The sequence below is a fragment of the Polyodon spathula genome, chromosome 4 (assembly GCF_017654505.1).
Source record: "Polyodon spathula isolate WHYD16114869_AA chromosome 4, ASM1765450v1, whole genome shotgun sequence".
In the NCBI taxonomy this organism is placed as follows: Eukaryota; Metazoa; Chordata; class Actinopteri; order Acipenseriformes; family Polyodontidae; genus Polyodon; species Polyodon spathula.
In genome coordinates, this window is record NC_054537.1 from 44,687,173 (window position 1) to 44,703,671 (window position 16,499).

General features: G+C 39.5%; 1 protein-coding gene across 1 annotated transcript in view; it reads right to left on the minus strand.

The window, feature by feature from the left end:
- Positions 1–11,078: 11,078 nt before the first annotated feature.
- Positions 11,079–16,499, minus strand: part of LOC121314572 (glucose-fructose oxidoreductase domain-containing protein 1-like) — a 57,053-nt gene continuing 51,632 nt past the window's right edge. Inside the window, exon 2 of the mRNA XM_041247987.1 lies at positions 11,079–14,600. Coding sequence (XP_041103921.1) covers positions 13,681–14,600 — 920 coding nt within the window. The 3' untranslated portion in view covers positions 11,079–13,680. The remainder of the gene's footprint in view (positions 14,601–16,499) is intronic.

Here is a 16,499-nt window from a genome sequence, read left to right on the forward strand (position 1 = left end):
GATAACTCTGCTAAAATTCTTGTTCACTTTACTGGGCTATTTATTCCCTTAACATTCCAGGATGTAACTATTATGTTTTTTAGTGTAGCATTAGCCATAATGTAATTTACACAATATTTGAGCTGTTAAAATATACATGCATTTTCTTTGAGACTTCAATGCTAACCCTTTATTTTGAAAGTTCTCTGGCATTCTGTCATTAAGTGGTTCTGAGTATACAGTTACTATTGTAGTAATTATCTCCAGTGATGTTTGTTTCACTGTTAGCTGCCTTTACTATTACATTGTGTGTACAGAAATGCATCTGACGCACTTGTTTAGGATTTTAAAAAAAAAAGATATTGCCCTCTTTTACAGTAACGTTTCCTGTATTGTTATAAATCGTATGATTCTTCTCTAAGAACACAAATCTGTTGTCTGTGTGTAAAATTAAACAAAAAAAATAGCAATTTACAGCAACTTGAGTATACCCAACGGAGCATTTTGAAACAAAAATAAGAAATTTGGACCGAAGATTTCTCTGCAGTACTTTCAATGCAGCATTTATAATCACTTGCTCCTGTTAATATTTAGCCACCCAAATCGTATCATCAAGCAAACAATTGTGTATACCATACACACACACATATGAACATATTTATATGCATAGCTTATTTATTTGTATTCCATTCTTTTGTGTTGCAGCTCAGCAGAGAAGTCCTGAAACAGAAAGGAAACTTTGTTTTTTGCAGGTGAGTTGCTCCATTTTTCTTGCAGCATCCAGAAGTCGTTTTTTGTCTCCCAATCTTAACAATTTCAAGACGATGGGTCTAGGCAGCTCGCCTGCATCTGGTCTTGGGCCTAGGGCTCCATGTGCTCGTTCCACCTCCGGGCCACTTTCATGCTCTGGTAACTACAAAATATGTTTTAACAAGTCCGCTGTGAACGACGTTATATTTTTCCCCTCTGAGCCCTCCGGAATACCAACAATTCGCAGATTTTATCTGTTTTCTAGATCGTCTACTTTCTGTTCCAGCCAAATCAGTCAGTCCTCATTTTTATTTTTTGCTGCTTTTAATGGCACAAGCATATCTTTGGCGGCCGAAAGCCGTTTGTGAATAGGATGACTTTGGTGGTGACATCAGACCAGGAATAAGCAACGCACACACAGACAGACTAGAGTACAACTGTGCTGCAGCGCATTTATTGATAAATAGAAGGTTTAAACAAGACAAAACACGTTTACAAACAAAAGAGTACGTGGGCCAAAACAAACAATAATAATAACAAGTATTTATATTAGGCTTTATACCAGCACGAGTAGCAATTGTTTACTAATTCTTATTTTACCTCCTGACTCTTCCATTCTCCGCTAACAAACACTCTGTCTCTGTGCAGCCAAACTGCCTGCCTTTTATATTATGGCCGAGGGGTTAACTAGCTATTAATGAATTATCTTATTACCCCTCAGCTATAGTTTCATAATCTGCGCGACTGTCAGCCAGTTAAACAATCAGTAGCTGACAGTTACGCATTCTCATGAGGTATTTTCAAAAAACTAAAACAAAACAACAACAAATAATGGCGGACAGCACCTCGCTCGTCCTGCCAAACAATACATAATACTACAACAAAACTAAATTCAAATCATAATATGCACAGGGGTGGGGAGTACTTTTTAAGCGGTTTATAAACGCTACAGGAAATCACAAAAAGACACTTCTGAACATTATCCACCTCTCTCCGACACAGTCCTTCAAAAATGTATGAAGTCCAAATCTCTATCAACCGAAACGGCTCTGGGTTTGCAGAGGAAGGTTTGGGGGGACATACAGTACCATCTAGGGGTTTCCAACATTATTCAACGAAGGTCCACTTACCTCATGTAGTCCTGTGGCATTCTTACATGTTGTTCCCACACAGACACAAGCAGCAGACAGGCAGGTGAGATCCAGACACAGAAGTGCAGTGAAACACGCTAGCACGGCGTTCAGTAGTTATTAACACATAAAACCAAAAAAACAAACAATAATGTCATGTGATGGTACCAGCAATGGTAGCACACAGAGGACGGTGCAAGACTGTAAAAACACTAAAAATAAAACACAATATAACAAACTATAAATCAAAGGTGCCGTGAAAACGACAGGCCTTGCAGCAGCCCCAATCCTAGTGATTGCTATGTTTTTATACTGACGCTCTGCTGTGACACACCCATCTGCCTGCTGGAACAGCTGATTGCTTTCAGCTGCTGCTCCATGCAGACAGGTAATCGTCCTCAGCGGAGCACCACAGCAGTTAAACAATTAATTAAATCAATCTATTTACAACAATTAACCCAAAAAATATACAATAAACTACATAGTTCCCCATAGTGCATGAAACTGTGCTCTGCAAACGGGGGATGGTGCTGCTTCTCTGTGCAGAGCAGTGAGGGTAGTGCTCAGGGGTTTGTGCTGGCTCCGTGGCTGCAGCTCCCATCTCCTAGTCCACTGCAATACACAAAAACAAACACAGCGCTCCAGCGCGTTAGTAACTCCAGTGTAAGTGGGTGTAATCATATAGCTGTGTCCCTTTTTATTGCCAAACTCCTCCCTGTGATCGGCCCCACGCCAAAGTCTATCCAATCGCTGCCTGCCCCGCAGTGGACCACAAAGGAGATCAGTCCAATGTAGAAAAAAAAAATGTTTTGGCTTTGTTTTTCTTAACTAGTTACAAGCCACAAAAAAGCATGATGTAGAAGTCATAACTAAAAAACTTAAAATGAAAATGATTAAAAAAATTGGTATCTAGTGTGAAAAATGACACTTCTTTTTCAGTGCCACCCTTTTGAAGTTGGGGGTGAGGGCTGTGGTGGCAATGCGAAGAGACTGCTACAGATAAGCTCATAAGTTATCCAGCTGCAGCGCTTATTTTTGATCATGTTCATTTTGGAAAAGCCTCACAGGAGTACGTCAATCCAAACGTAGTATATGTTTCCAAAGCCAATCATCTGAAGGTTGGGAGTTTCTCAGGATCAGTGCATTCAGCCCAAAACATGTTAAGGCAAGCATACATTCACGAAGCTTCTCTTATGTGTCTGCCACGCAGGTCACACAGCTCCACCTGAACACGTCCTCTATCTACCAAGAGAAACAGATGGCAGTTTGTCAGACGGTCAGTGGTGTGGGTGACAAAGTGAATGTCCAAAAACAATTAATTCTCTAAAAACATCTGTTTATTTAACAATCAGATAATAGTCAGCCCTCTACCAGCGATGGCACTGGGGGGTACATGGCAGGTTTTCAGTCCAAAACAGAAAGTAAACAGTTCACAAGCTTTAATTCCCATGGTGCATGAAAGTGTGCTCTCCAGACGGGAGATGGTGCTGCTTCTCTGTGCAGAGCAGTGAGGGTAGTGCTCAGGGGTTTGTGCTTTCTCAGTGGCTGCAGCTCCCGTCTCCTAGTCCTCTGCAATACACAAAAACAAACACAGCGCTCCAGCGCGTTAGTAACTCCAGTGTAAGTGGGTGTAATCACATAGCTGTGTCCCCTTTTATTGCCAAACTCCTCCCTGTGATCAGCCCCACGCTATGGGAACACATGCAACCCACTTTACACATCGCTCTTTTTGGTCTACTAACCCTAATGGCCCCCACGTGAAAAAAAACAAACAAAAAAACAGCATTTTGGTGCTCCTTACCCACGCAGTGCTGTAGTGGAAGGGTTGCAGCGTCAGATACCACAGAGTTATCCAGGTGTTCGTGTTCCTCATCATATGTAACCAGGTCAGGTAAGGTCCGTGACAAGTGAGAAGGAATATCCCAATAATTAATAGCGAAGAACATGTGTAGCCCATTTGATGGCCAAACTCTCTCAATGAGTTTATTTCCCTAGGAGCCATTTTCTTGCTTATATATAATAGGGTGTTCTACTCCATCACCTTCTTGGGACAGGACTGCTCCCAGAACAATATGGGAGTGTGACGAAGTGCCCGCCCCTGTGTGTATTTTCTGTTATATTGTAACGATCACTCTGCACAACTGAGAAGCAGTTGTACTGTCCTCCCTAAGGAGATACTACCGGCCCAATATCTATAACTAAGTCACCAAGAGTGACAGACAGCAAAAGCAGGGACGTCAGGGGTGTCAATTTCACAAACAAATGGTTTATTATTGTAAACTATAATGTAATAAGTGAAATATAAGGACAACAACTTATTGCATTTAGTGGTAGGTACAGGTGAATAAGAAAGTAACGTGAACTAAACAAACATCCAAACAAACTAACACTAAAGCGAAAAGAACGTGGTGTCCGATGGGCCTCCAATAAACCCACACACACACCACACCACACCACACCACAACAATACAAAACCAACACACTTACAGGCCAAAAAGACAAAGGTTAATGAATAAGTGTATGGGGAAAACAATTACAAAGACAGTCTTGATGGCAATGTATGATGAATGGAATTTGGGCCTAACAAGTCCAGTGAAGCAATGCACATGTAATCCAAAGTAACAAAAGAACAAAACCAAAATTACAGGAACCAAAGTATCAAAGTAAAGTAGAAAAAACGAGTAAACAGAAAAGGAATAATCACACCAACAAATAGAAAATGGTTAGTCTGTTGAGTAGTACCGGGTTGAGTGGTGAACAGCCATTTGGAAAATATCAGGAGAATCAGGAACAAAATGGAGACTGGACACGCTAACAAAAACAACCCCTAAACAGACCTTGAACAGCAACTAAACTTAAACAAGTAACAGTGTAAACAAAAAAGAAAGGTTTAGACAAAGTACAAGATTAACAAAAGAGTAAATGGATGCACCAGTATTTATCTAAAATAAAGTTAAAGTTAAAGTTACACTGTAATTAAGTAATATGCTGTTATTTGAAAATGGAGTCCTCTTCTGACCTAGCCAGCCAGCTTTAATACCGGTACTGGCTTCCAAGGAGCTCTGAGATTGGAGGAGTGGATATCTGAATGAGCCAATGAGGGAGAGGATGAACAGAGGTTGATAGCAAGGAACTATGGGAAATTGAGTTTTAACCTGGCCAGGCTACTGACCCTAATTAAAGGGACAGGTGGGTGAAACTTACACCCACTTTATGGAGCAAGTGAATTGCTACAATAAGTTGCGTGTGGTGTGTTTAATGTTGGTGTATAGTCATTGGTACACGGGATATAAACGGGTCTGTGTAACACGAGTGTTTAAAATGTATATTTGTATTTAGGCACGAGGATTGCGCAGCACTTCACGTGCAAGTAAAATGTAATATGTGAGCACGGGGAATTGCACTTTATTAATGCACGTGCAGTTGTACTGCGACTCCAATTGAATGATTGATTAGAGGTCGAGTCTCGGTACAGCTGCATAAAAGCAGCATGTTTTCACATACTCGAGGTTGTGTGTTCGGTGAGTGGAGAACTGAATTGGAGACGGAGGTAAAGATAATAAGAATAGTTAAAAAGTATTAGTAGTAAAATATCTGCTCACCGTGTTTTGGTTAGCCCATTTTGTTTGGTTATTTTGGCGAATGTGCCGTGTCCTGTTTTTGTATTGTTACAACCGTTTATTTTCTGTCTGTCTGGTCATTCATTAAATGCTGAGCGAGACCATTAGCTCAGCTCCACCAAACTCCACCTCTCTCTTTGTTTGTTTGTTTTCCTGTTTCTGGTCTGACGTCCCCCACTCGGGCCATCGTTGTGACAGGGAGGCATCAGTCTAAAGAATTAACTCTTTATTTAAATCTGGTGAAATTAGAGCTGGGGCCTGCACAACTTTCTCTTAATCATATCAAAGGGCCCCTGACATTCCCCTGTCTGCTTCACTAATTTTGGTGCAGTCTTCTTGGTGAGATCCATCAGGGGGTTAAATATAGTTGAATACTCGAGGATAAAGCAGTGATAACCCCAGTAGCGATCTCACCTCAGACTTGGTTTCCAGGATCGCCATCTCCACCAGTCTGGACTTTAGAGGCGACCAACTTTACCAACCATTACCCATGATGAAGTCAAGATATTGGGTCTCTTTTTTGCCAATTGTACAGAATACAGAATAGCCGTCAAACCCGCCTCCCTCAGAGACTGTATGGTGGCTGAAAGTTTATTAATATGCTCTCTCCAGGTAGAGTAAAAATCACCACATTGTCAGTGTGTGTGGCGGCATGCTTCTGATCGGGCGCAAGGACCTTGTCCTTCACTCTTTGAAAGGTAGCTGGGGCTCCATGTAGTCCAAACAGCACGGTCAGGAAATGGAACAGGCCATCTGGGGTAGAGAAATTAGTTTTCTCTTGTGAACTCTAGTTAGTGGAATTTGCCAGTATCCCTTTGTCAGATCCAAAGTCGAGATCAACCGCGCCTTTCCCAGTCGGTCGAGGAGTTCATCTGTACGGGGCACAGGGTACACATCGAACTTGGAGATTGCATTAACCTTTCGAAAGTCCACACACAACCAAGTTGAGCCGTTCTTTTTAGGCACCATCGCTATAGGATGCACTACTCGCTTCAGGAAGACTCTCTGACTCCCAGCTCGAGCATATCCCCTACCTACTTGCTGACAAACAATGTATTATAATTTAAAACAACCTCCTCCACTAGAATTTCTAACTCCTCTGTGTACAGTTTTTGTTTACTTTGCCTGTTGATCGCTCATTTTTGGTAAACGTTAGCCAACTCCACCTTTCACAATAAGCCACTGACCTATACGCCTGGACTGCTGGTGCTTTTTATATCACAGTGGTCATGGGTGTTGAACATTATCATGCACATTAAATGATCAATCACAATACATGTAATATGCATGCTATGGTATGTAAATTAGCCAAACAGTGTGCAAATAAATGAATGTGTTCTGTTAGTAAATGGGACAGCACATTTAGATTTAGATTTATAGTGCACATTAGGGTCACTACTTAACATGCATGTTACAGCTACATTTAGTGCCCTTTTGTAAATTAGGCCTAATATTCTGTCAAGCCTAACATACCAGCTGCCAAATCTTGAAATAATTTAACCAGGGTTTTGACCTAATTCCAGACATACTGGATCTAGCCAGTTTCCGTGCAGAAGCAGTGCTGCACAGAGGCATTCTCGGCTGAGTTCCGGTTTTCCAGGGATTTTAGCAAACAAGGCGGGTTTTGTAAACATGTACAGCAAGTTGTTATAATCGCAATGGTCAAACTATAGAGTTGGTTAGTGCAAATAAAGCATGTCTCATATTGTTTGCTAGAGCAAGTGGAATTACCAAAAAATTACCCAAATTCCCTTTTTTCATTTTTGTGTGTTTTTTTATTACTTATTTCATAAAGCATTGAATAAGAACTGCTACATTTGCAAACCATGTTGCAACCTTCACAAAACAAAATGCTTAGCTCAAACCAACCACATTCCCCAAGCAGTACAAAGCAGGGATGCAGGTTACAGCAATAAAACAAGGAGGACACAGAGTAGATAGAGTACGGTAATGGAACTAGTCTTTACAAGGTAGTTAGATTGAAGACACAGCTGTCACACTTTTTTGTCTAATAACAAACAGAAATGTTTTTCTTGTTATCATTTAAAACACTCTATCTCCATTATATAAACTGCACAAATGTTATGGTAAGTCCCCCTTTCGTTTATCTATTCTTAATGTAAGCAAACGTTTATATATGTAAATACATAACCATATACGTAGTTTGTTTTATTAAGCCATCAAGTAACAATACTGTATTATACAAATATTATATATATATATATATATATATATATATATATATATATATATATATATATATCTCAGGATATATATAATATATATAATATATATACAGCAACACAAATACAGCAACAAAATTAATCCAGTTCTTCCAACAACAGTACAGGAACCGTTGGGGGCAGTATTCATAAACAAGGCCACATATACTGATGATGGTCTTTCTATAATGCTTCTAATTATCAGCAACAGTTGACGATAATTGTGGGACCAATTAACATTATCACTGTTTAAATAAACTGCTGCTTATCCAGACTTAACATTATAAGGACAGCATCTACAAAAAAAATATTCCTGTCCCAGAAGTGCACCACATATGGTACTCCTTTAGCATAAACACAAACTGTTGCTAGTTTATCTAGCCAAGCCTTCATTCTATGGCATTCTATAATAACATTTTTAAACTTACACAAGTCTATACCTCTCTAAACTACACATTACTAAGTATGTATTTACATTTTAGTCTGAATATAGGCATGTTGATTTTTAATGTAACAGTATTGTTGATCTGTTAAAAGAAAAAAAATGGTAATGAGTTGCTATCTTTGTTTGACATGAATCAGGCAACAGTTAAAGTCGGATCGGAAATTTTTGTCAGGAAATCACTGATACTTCTTCATTTAATCTTTTGTGTGTCTTATGTCCCATACTATTTTTTACATCCCACCCCCACATCTAGACTGCCATAAATTGTACTCTGCCCTCCAGCAGTTTGGTCACTCCCTGTGCTCCTGGAGCATATTAAACATTGTACTCCATAGCTAGAATGCCTCTCAACGTATATATACAGTTTACAGTACAGCACCCCTAGGGTAAAGGGTGCAATATAGATGCAGAATTTAGTTCCGGGTGTCAAATATTTCTTGCATAACCTCAGATCTTTAAAAATGTGTGACGTGTGATCAGACACTGGCTTTTCAGTTTGAGATTAACATATAACTAAATGTTTGCCATATATTGTCTTTAAAAGAACTCCCAGGGACTAGACGCATTGGCTTGCAATTGAAGTACCAAGCACTCTTACTATTACTGACTTGTTTTTAATGTCAAATTAGTTGCTTCATGCGACTTTATTAAGTTTACCAGAAGTGTAACATTGTAGTATCTGCAAGGAACCTTCAATATTTTTTCTTTGCTACAGCTTCAAAAAAATGACCATTAAAAATGGTGCCTTTTTCATTGACCTACAAAATGAAAATTTTTTTGGAATTATTTTGTTTGCCCGTTTAAAAAAAAAAAAAAGTGCAATGGCTTGACAGCAGTGGTGAAGTTTCTCTCCATCCTCCTTTTCCTCATTTAAAATCAAGCCAAATACATGAAAGGTAAGATACCTAATGAAGAGAATGGTGGCACACTGTATATAGACTTTGTATAGCTTGTCTATACAGTAGCTCTGCATTACTGTGACTGCCATCAACAATTATTTTAATGAAATTTACAGCCATCCAAGGATCTGAAATCATTATCATCCTATGCTCTACAATATACCAGCATGTGATCAGAGCTGTCTGAGCTGTTCCGTAGGTTATATTTTTTCTATACTCCACTTTACTTGTGGAAGAAGCCACTGTTGTGTTGCAACATTTCTGCCATAATAAAAAGCTTCAAATAAAAGTAGTCAAAAGCATTTGCAGCTCAATAAATAATAAAAAAAAAAACATGACCAATTTCACATCTACATTAAAAAAGCCTTTAGATTATAAAAATATTTTTTTCAAGTATTTCGTAACATCACAGAATTAAGTTTGAACTTGGCATCATTTGTATCAGTGCACAGCCACAGAACAAAAGCTGGATTAAATGTTAACTTTTCCTATCTCCTAGCTCCATGAAATCTCAATGGACACTGGGTCTTTAATTATTCAGTGCCTAACATAAACTAATGAGGTACTATACCGTACAGTAGATTTTTTTTTTTCTTCTAATGAATGAGGCTTATTTGACATGCAACAAGCAATATATGGGTAGTGCTAAGCAGTACAGCAAGCATTGCTTGAGCATCGTATTGTAAATAGCAACATGAAGGTAGACTTGCAACACTTTATTAAAAGGTGTGTTCTAAAGGAGTTTTAAACAGCACAATGGAAGACTGCAGGTTTCAGACCGTGTAAGCTGTATGCTTATCTCCATACAACTAATCATTGAGTAGTTACCAACTTCAAGAGATTTGGTGAGATTGTGAGATTATGAAGGACGCCAAACTGTTTGCAATAGGAGACTAGTAACCACAAACTATACTTTTTGTAGGTGCTCACTTAAGAGTGGTACGTTAATAGCTACTGATAGCACACACATGCTGTGGCTGACTATAGCCATTTGGAGGTGTTGTAGCAGTTCAATTACTTGCCATGGCACTCATAACAAAGATGAGCAGATTGAGATAGTCCTCCTGTTAATTTAAGTGCTACATGCCCCCTTCCCCTGCTTCAGTCCTGTGCCTGAAATAGGTATATTGATATAGTAGTTCTCAATTTGGTATTCTCAGCAGTACATATATTATTGCTAGTTGTTCATACTTCACTAAGCATTGCTCCAACTGTTAAACCTTGACACATTCACGGTTGTTTATCCTCCAAGAGGCCAGCTCTAATCCCTTTTGTGAAGCAGGTAAACGGCACAACTTTTTCAGCCCCTTCTGCAGTGGCAACAACAGGGAAAGCCATACATCAGAAAGATCATTTGAATAGGTGTATTCTGTTTAGCCCTTTAATTATTCATGCTCATTTCTATAGAGGCCCCAGTACCCTTGAGATGTTTTGCAGAGAAAGTTGGGCTCATGTCACTCATGTATGTACATTTAAAATGATTCAATTAAAAGAAGAGGACATAGTTTCTTTGGGGAACTTTGCATAGAGTATCAGGGATACTTGCTCTTTTCTTCTGAGTACTGTGTAGGTGGTTTACTTTTTCTTTGCAATCTGAGGCCTTAAGCCTTAGTATGTCTTATATTCCCACCTCTTTCGCCAGAAGCTAAGCAGAGCTGGGCCTAGTCAGCACTTTCTTAGGGACTCTTGCAAGAACTACTGTGCTGCAACAAAAAGTATTAGTAACTCAAAAGACAGCACTCTCCACTCTAAGCCAGAACTTGCGCTCCAGTGCTCAATGCTCCAACTTAGTGCTAGGGGACTGTATGAGGTGAAATCCTTATGATGAGATTGTACAACACAGTGAATTCATAAATACCCAATTTGTATGATAACCCATTTTTGTTCTCACAGTACCTTAAAAAGTTTCACCTTATTATTAGTATAATTAGTCACTTAGCAGACACTTTTATCCAAAGTGACTTTCAAAGACTAGAGGGTGAACTATGCATCAACAACTGTTGCTGCATAATCACTTACAATAGGACCTCAGTTTTACGTCTCATTCAAAGGACAGAGCACAAGGATGTTAAGTGACTTGCTCAAGGTCACACACAGTGAGTCAGAGGCTGAGCCGGGTATTGAATCGGGGACCTATTATCAAGTCCTTTTCTTAAGCCACTGGACCTAGCCTCCTACTCTGTAAGTGGCATGTTGCATCTCATCATGATGCATCCTGCATTAATATATAATTACAATAGGGCAACCATTTTTATAGGTACATTCCCTGTTTATCAGGGAGTACATGCTTAAGTGCTGCCCATGGATGGAAATGCAGTAGTTCACTGCTTCAACTGTATTGTTTTACTTCCCTTCAAGTTTTAAAACCGGTCCATTAACATACTGCCCTAAGATAATGTCAGTATTTCCATCACACTGATTTGAGTTTAAAAGCTTTACTAACAACACGAAAAAGTGTATTTAAAATGATTTGATATGGATGAAAGATTTTAAATCGGGTTTGAATGGGAGTATGAGACACCTAATGTCTCCCCCTACTAAAAGGACTTCATGGTCATGCAAAATCATACCTCTCTGTGCAGATATAATCCAAGGCACATTTTAAGCAAAGACAGTTTTTTTTTTTTTTTTTCATGCACTCCATGTTGTTGCCTAGTTGCTGTGCTCCATCATAAGAAACCTTATGCATATGCATTTAAAACATATGCATTTAATCAATTGAAAAAGCTATGCAAAAAAAAAAATACCCTTCTAGTGAAAAGCTCTTAACATGTTTAATTGTACAGCTCTTCAATCTGACAACTGAATTTTAAAATAGAATCCAGGTTCATTGAAAGCACTGACTGAAAAATGTAAGTTTGTTTGATTGAAGCTAATTAAGACCTTAGCTTCTTAGCCATGTCATGTGATTTTAAATTTTAATGGAACCCATTGACTAAGAAGTCAGAATTTAGAATTTATATGGGAAAAGCACAGCTAATGATTGGGAAAACGGAATGGCATGCTTGACTGATGTAAAACTATTAAGTGTATAATTCTGTAGTACACCAGGGATAGCAGGGACAACTAACATGATGTTTTCAATCTCATGAGGTAAAGGGATTTATACCCTGTAACTCACATAAAGCCATCCTGGTAATATCTGACATTATTTGTTCACAAACCATGTGGCAACCTGTTCATTTAGAAATTTGTATTCCTAGATTCCAATTGTGGTTCTGTTTCTACCATATTTAACAGCTGGGAGGATTTTAAGGCAACACAAGGGGAAGTGGCTCATCCCTGGGCAAGATGGTACAGGAGGTAGCAAATGAGCTGTGACTAGAAATCACATGAGAAATAAAACGCAATATAATCTTTACCCAAAATGGGTAAATTCGAATGCTGCAGTGTTACTGCTACAATAGATCAGTCCACTAGGCATGACTTCAGAGAGGTCTACAAAACAACTCTTCTTTCCATTTGGAACCACTTGTCAATAAAAGCACAGGAGCGATCATCATAGAATCCTTCTACCTAATTTGGTAAGTCCTTTATTTTCTGAGAAACACTTCAGGATTATTACCATGTTTACTTATAGGAACAGTGAATTTTGATCCTTGAGGTAATGGAGAGGCACTAAGGGTAGTAGAATCCTAGAGTTTGGAGCAATATGCTGCACTGCTGAAGGCTGCATGTTCTTGTCTAGTCTTAAGCACCCCATGTGGTACAGGTATGTGCCTCATACTGAATTAAACCTTTTAAAAGTAGATATTAGTGACCATGCCAATAAATGTCAGCCATTTATTTCCATAAGCATGGACTGAATAATGAATAGTATTTGAAAGCTTCTGTTGAAACCCTGTATACAATTGTTCATTTTGTATTTAATTGTAAAAAGGTAAAAAAAAAAAAAAAAATGCCGTCAAAGGAAATGTATTTTACTTGAGATTTGTATGACATTGACAACTGTGCCATAGATAAATTGTTCATTAAATGTCTAAAATTATCTGAATGACCCCACATATATCTATTATATTAGGACAATAAGCCAGATTCCACATATTCTTTGTTTCCTGTGTATTAGTGAATATAGCCATGGGTTAACTGTTTATCTCAAGAGCACATAACCTTTACTGTTGAGAGAAGTGCAAGTGCTGTACCTCTGGACCCTGTTATCCCTGGCCTGTTTTCAATTTAAAACTACCCAAACTGTGTTTTGACTGTTTAGCGCAAGCAACAGATAAAGGGGGCGAGGTTGATTCTGAAACACTAAAAGTGAATTGCTCTTTTAATTTGCTACTTGAAGTTGAGCCACAAACCACACATATCCATATCAGTAAACCCTTTGGGGGTATTAAAACAACACTAAACAATCCTACTTCAAATCGTGGCGCATTCCTGCCAGAGAGTTTGCCAATGTGTCAGATTTCCCCAGATGCTTAGGAAAGAGCTTCTTTCACATAGTTTGATTATCAAACCTGAGCCTCTTGCATACCAAGTTATCCACTGGCTGAGGCCAGCCTGTGGTATTTTTCTTTAAACTCCTTCAAATTCCTCCCATTATCTTAATGTGACACATACTGCATATATTTTCTGCCATACAGTATATACAGTAACAGCTGTTTGTATCCCTTAATTCTCCCCTCCTGAAAGCTAGCAATAGAGGGAAACCCTGCTACTCCGCATGGCTTCACTGATCAAGTATGCAGGATTGATCTCCGGTTCCTCGGTCATGATGACAATGTTCTGCCACTCCCCGGTCTGGTTGGACTTCTTGATGGTGTCCACCACGCACAGGGCGTAGAGGCAGTCCTCGAAAGTGGCAGCCATGGTTAAGGGCCTCCTGTCCCAAGTGCGCCGATCATCCTGGTCCTGAAAGGCCTGTCGAATGGCCTGCACCATCTGGATGGTGCCAATGATGTAGGGTGACGGGATGTCGCTGAAGGCCTTCTCAGGCAGCAAGGCGTTTCCCAGCGGAGTGGAGTCCTTTAAAAGAAGCTCCCTTTGGAAGGCATCATTCTTCTGACCATAGAGATCAGTCCCGCTGACAATGAGTCTGCCCACCGAGCCTACTAAGATGACCTCCTGTCTGAACTCCCCAGGCACGTTAAAGTTGAGGGTGACTGTGCAACAGGCCCCCCCTTCTAGGACCATCTGAAAGGTGCAGAAGTCGTCACTGGTTATCTGCCGGATGCCCTTGATGTGGTCCGTCTGCTTGACGAAAGTCTTCAAGAATCCGTGCACCTTGGATGCCTTCTGCCCTGTTAGGAAGGTGAGCAGGTCAATGATGTAGCTGCCCACTGAGTGCAGCCCGCCACCTCCCATCAAGTCGTCGCAACTCCAGTTGTACTTCTTCCCCAGCAGACTTCCACTGTGAACCTGCGCCTCACATACCAGCAGCTCCCCAACGTAGCCCTCCTCGACCAGCTGCTTCATCTTGACGAAGGCCGGCAGGAAGCGCAGCACATTTCCCATGATGCTCATCAGCTTTGGGTAGTAGTGAGCTGCCGACATCATGCGAAAGGCATCAAGTGGGGTGGCCGTTCGGTCACAAATCACATTCTTGCCGATGCCTGATGAAATAGAGAGAGAAAGTCTTTATGAGAAGAATAATACTATAATTTTGCTCGAGTTATATTTGAACACTGTTTTTTAGTTTGCTGCAGTAGAAATGTAGCCACTTATTTTTTTTTTATCTCCAATGATATTAAAACAAGCTAGAAACAAATCAGCAATTTGAAGGTCTCCAACCTGCACCTACTGTACTTTGTTGATGTCAAATTAACATTTGGGACACCTATTACAAGAGAGAGGAGGTCTGCAGTGAGATCAATAAAGCACTATCAATCTGTTTCGATCTATAGCAGCACTGCATTTTAGTTTTTTTCCCTGTAAAAATGCTGCTGCTGTTTTTACGTTTATATCCATCTTAGAACATTATTTTTACTAAGTACAATGTCTTTACAGACACATATATATATAATATATATATATATATATATATATATATATATATATATATATATATCTAAAAGATATTTCTGATGTGTCTGATATTTCCAGACTCAGAGGTCATTAAAATGTTCTAGCATGGCCCCATTGTAGTGAAGGGGACCACGCACCATTGATAGTCACCCAACGTGCTAAACTGGCACCAGTCACCCACTTTGTCTATTCCCTATTCTGACTAATGATGGTTGAGAATCTAGAAAATGGTGAGGCCTGCTATGACCACTTCAATGAAATATGTATAGTGCATGCTAGACAATCGTGTCACTCTGTCGACTATGCTATCTTAATTTAAAATACATGAAAAGCTCAACTTGTTACATTTAATTTACTTCAAATATCATAGCTCAACATTTTTTAGGAGCTGTGAGGAACAACCATTTTACAAAACAAGCCACAGAAGAGGAGTTTGCATCAGTAGCTATGAATTGGCTGCGGTATGCCAAAGACCGAGATGGTGGGAGGAAAAGAAGTTCAGAGGTTGCGGCAGCCAGAAACCACATGGGATGTAATGCAGATGAAAAAATAAAACATGCACATTATTATGAGTCCCAAAAATCATTTACTTTTACAAGACAATGTTTTGGAATTTTGTAAGTTCTAAAATAATGAGAGTACAAGTTTTATTTTTTCTTCATTGTTGACGTCTTAACACTAGAACAAGTGTTTTGGAATTTAAATTTCAATTGCTGTGCGAGTGTTTAAGATACAGAGCTGTGCTTTACTAACTTTTCCTAGCTATATGTATGAATTACCCTGACAAAAAGAATTGTGTAACTGCAAAAATTAGAGAGATAAAATACTGTCATAGCTATTCTGACCAGGAGCGGTCAATTTCACAGCTACATATAAATACAGTATTATAACAATGAAATGTTGCTGTATTATTTGTATTTTTCAGTAGGGACTTGTCACCATGTATTGAAGTTCGATTATATCAGTCTGCATTCCTCAAGTGAGCGGTCTTCTGACATTTCTGTTGTTTCCTCCTGATAGCCCATCTACAGCCTTGACAGCTCATGGCGCCCGGCTGTCTGTCTGCACTCTCGTTACTATATAAGTCACTTGTTTGTCTAAGAAATTAATTGTTACCCCAATACACATTGAAAATAGATTGCGGAAGATGCCGGACTGCAAAGCAGTGTTTGGAATTACAAAGTTTAACAAACAACGATTCTGATGCAGCATGATGAATCCAGCTCTGAAGCAGTGACAGTGAGGAGGATGCCAGCGAAGTGCCAAGACTGAGTGCGCAAAGAGGGCACAGGAGATCCCGTGGGAGAAGAAGCAGTCCTGTGGCAGCCCCTGCAATGATGCCAGCCACTTCATCTGCATCAGCCCCTGCACCTGATCCAGCAGCTAATTCATTACTGTCATTACCGCTGAATGATTGCAGTTTAATGATAATGTGTCTGGCTGTTTTTCTCAAGCTGGCTTTAGATGTACAGTATGATGATATTTCT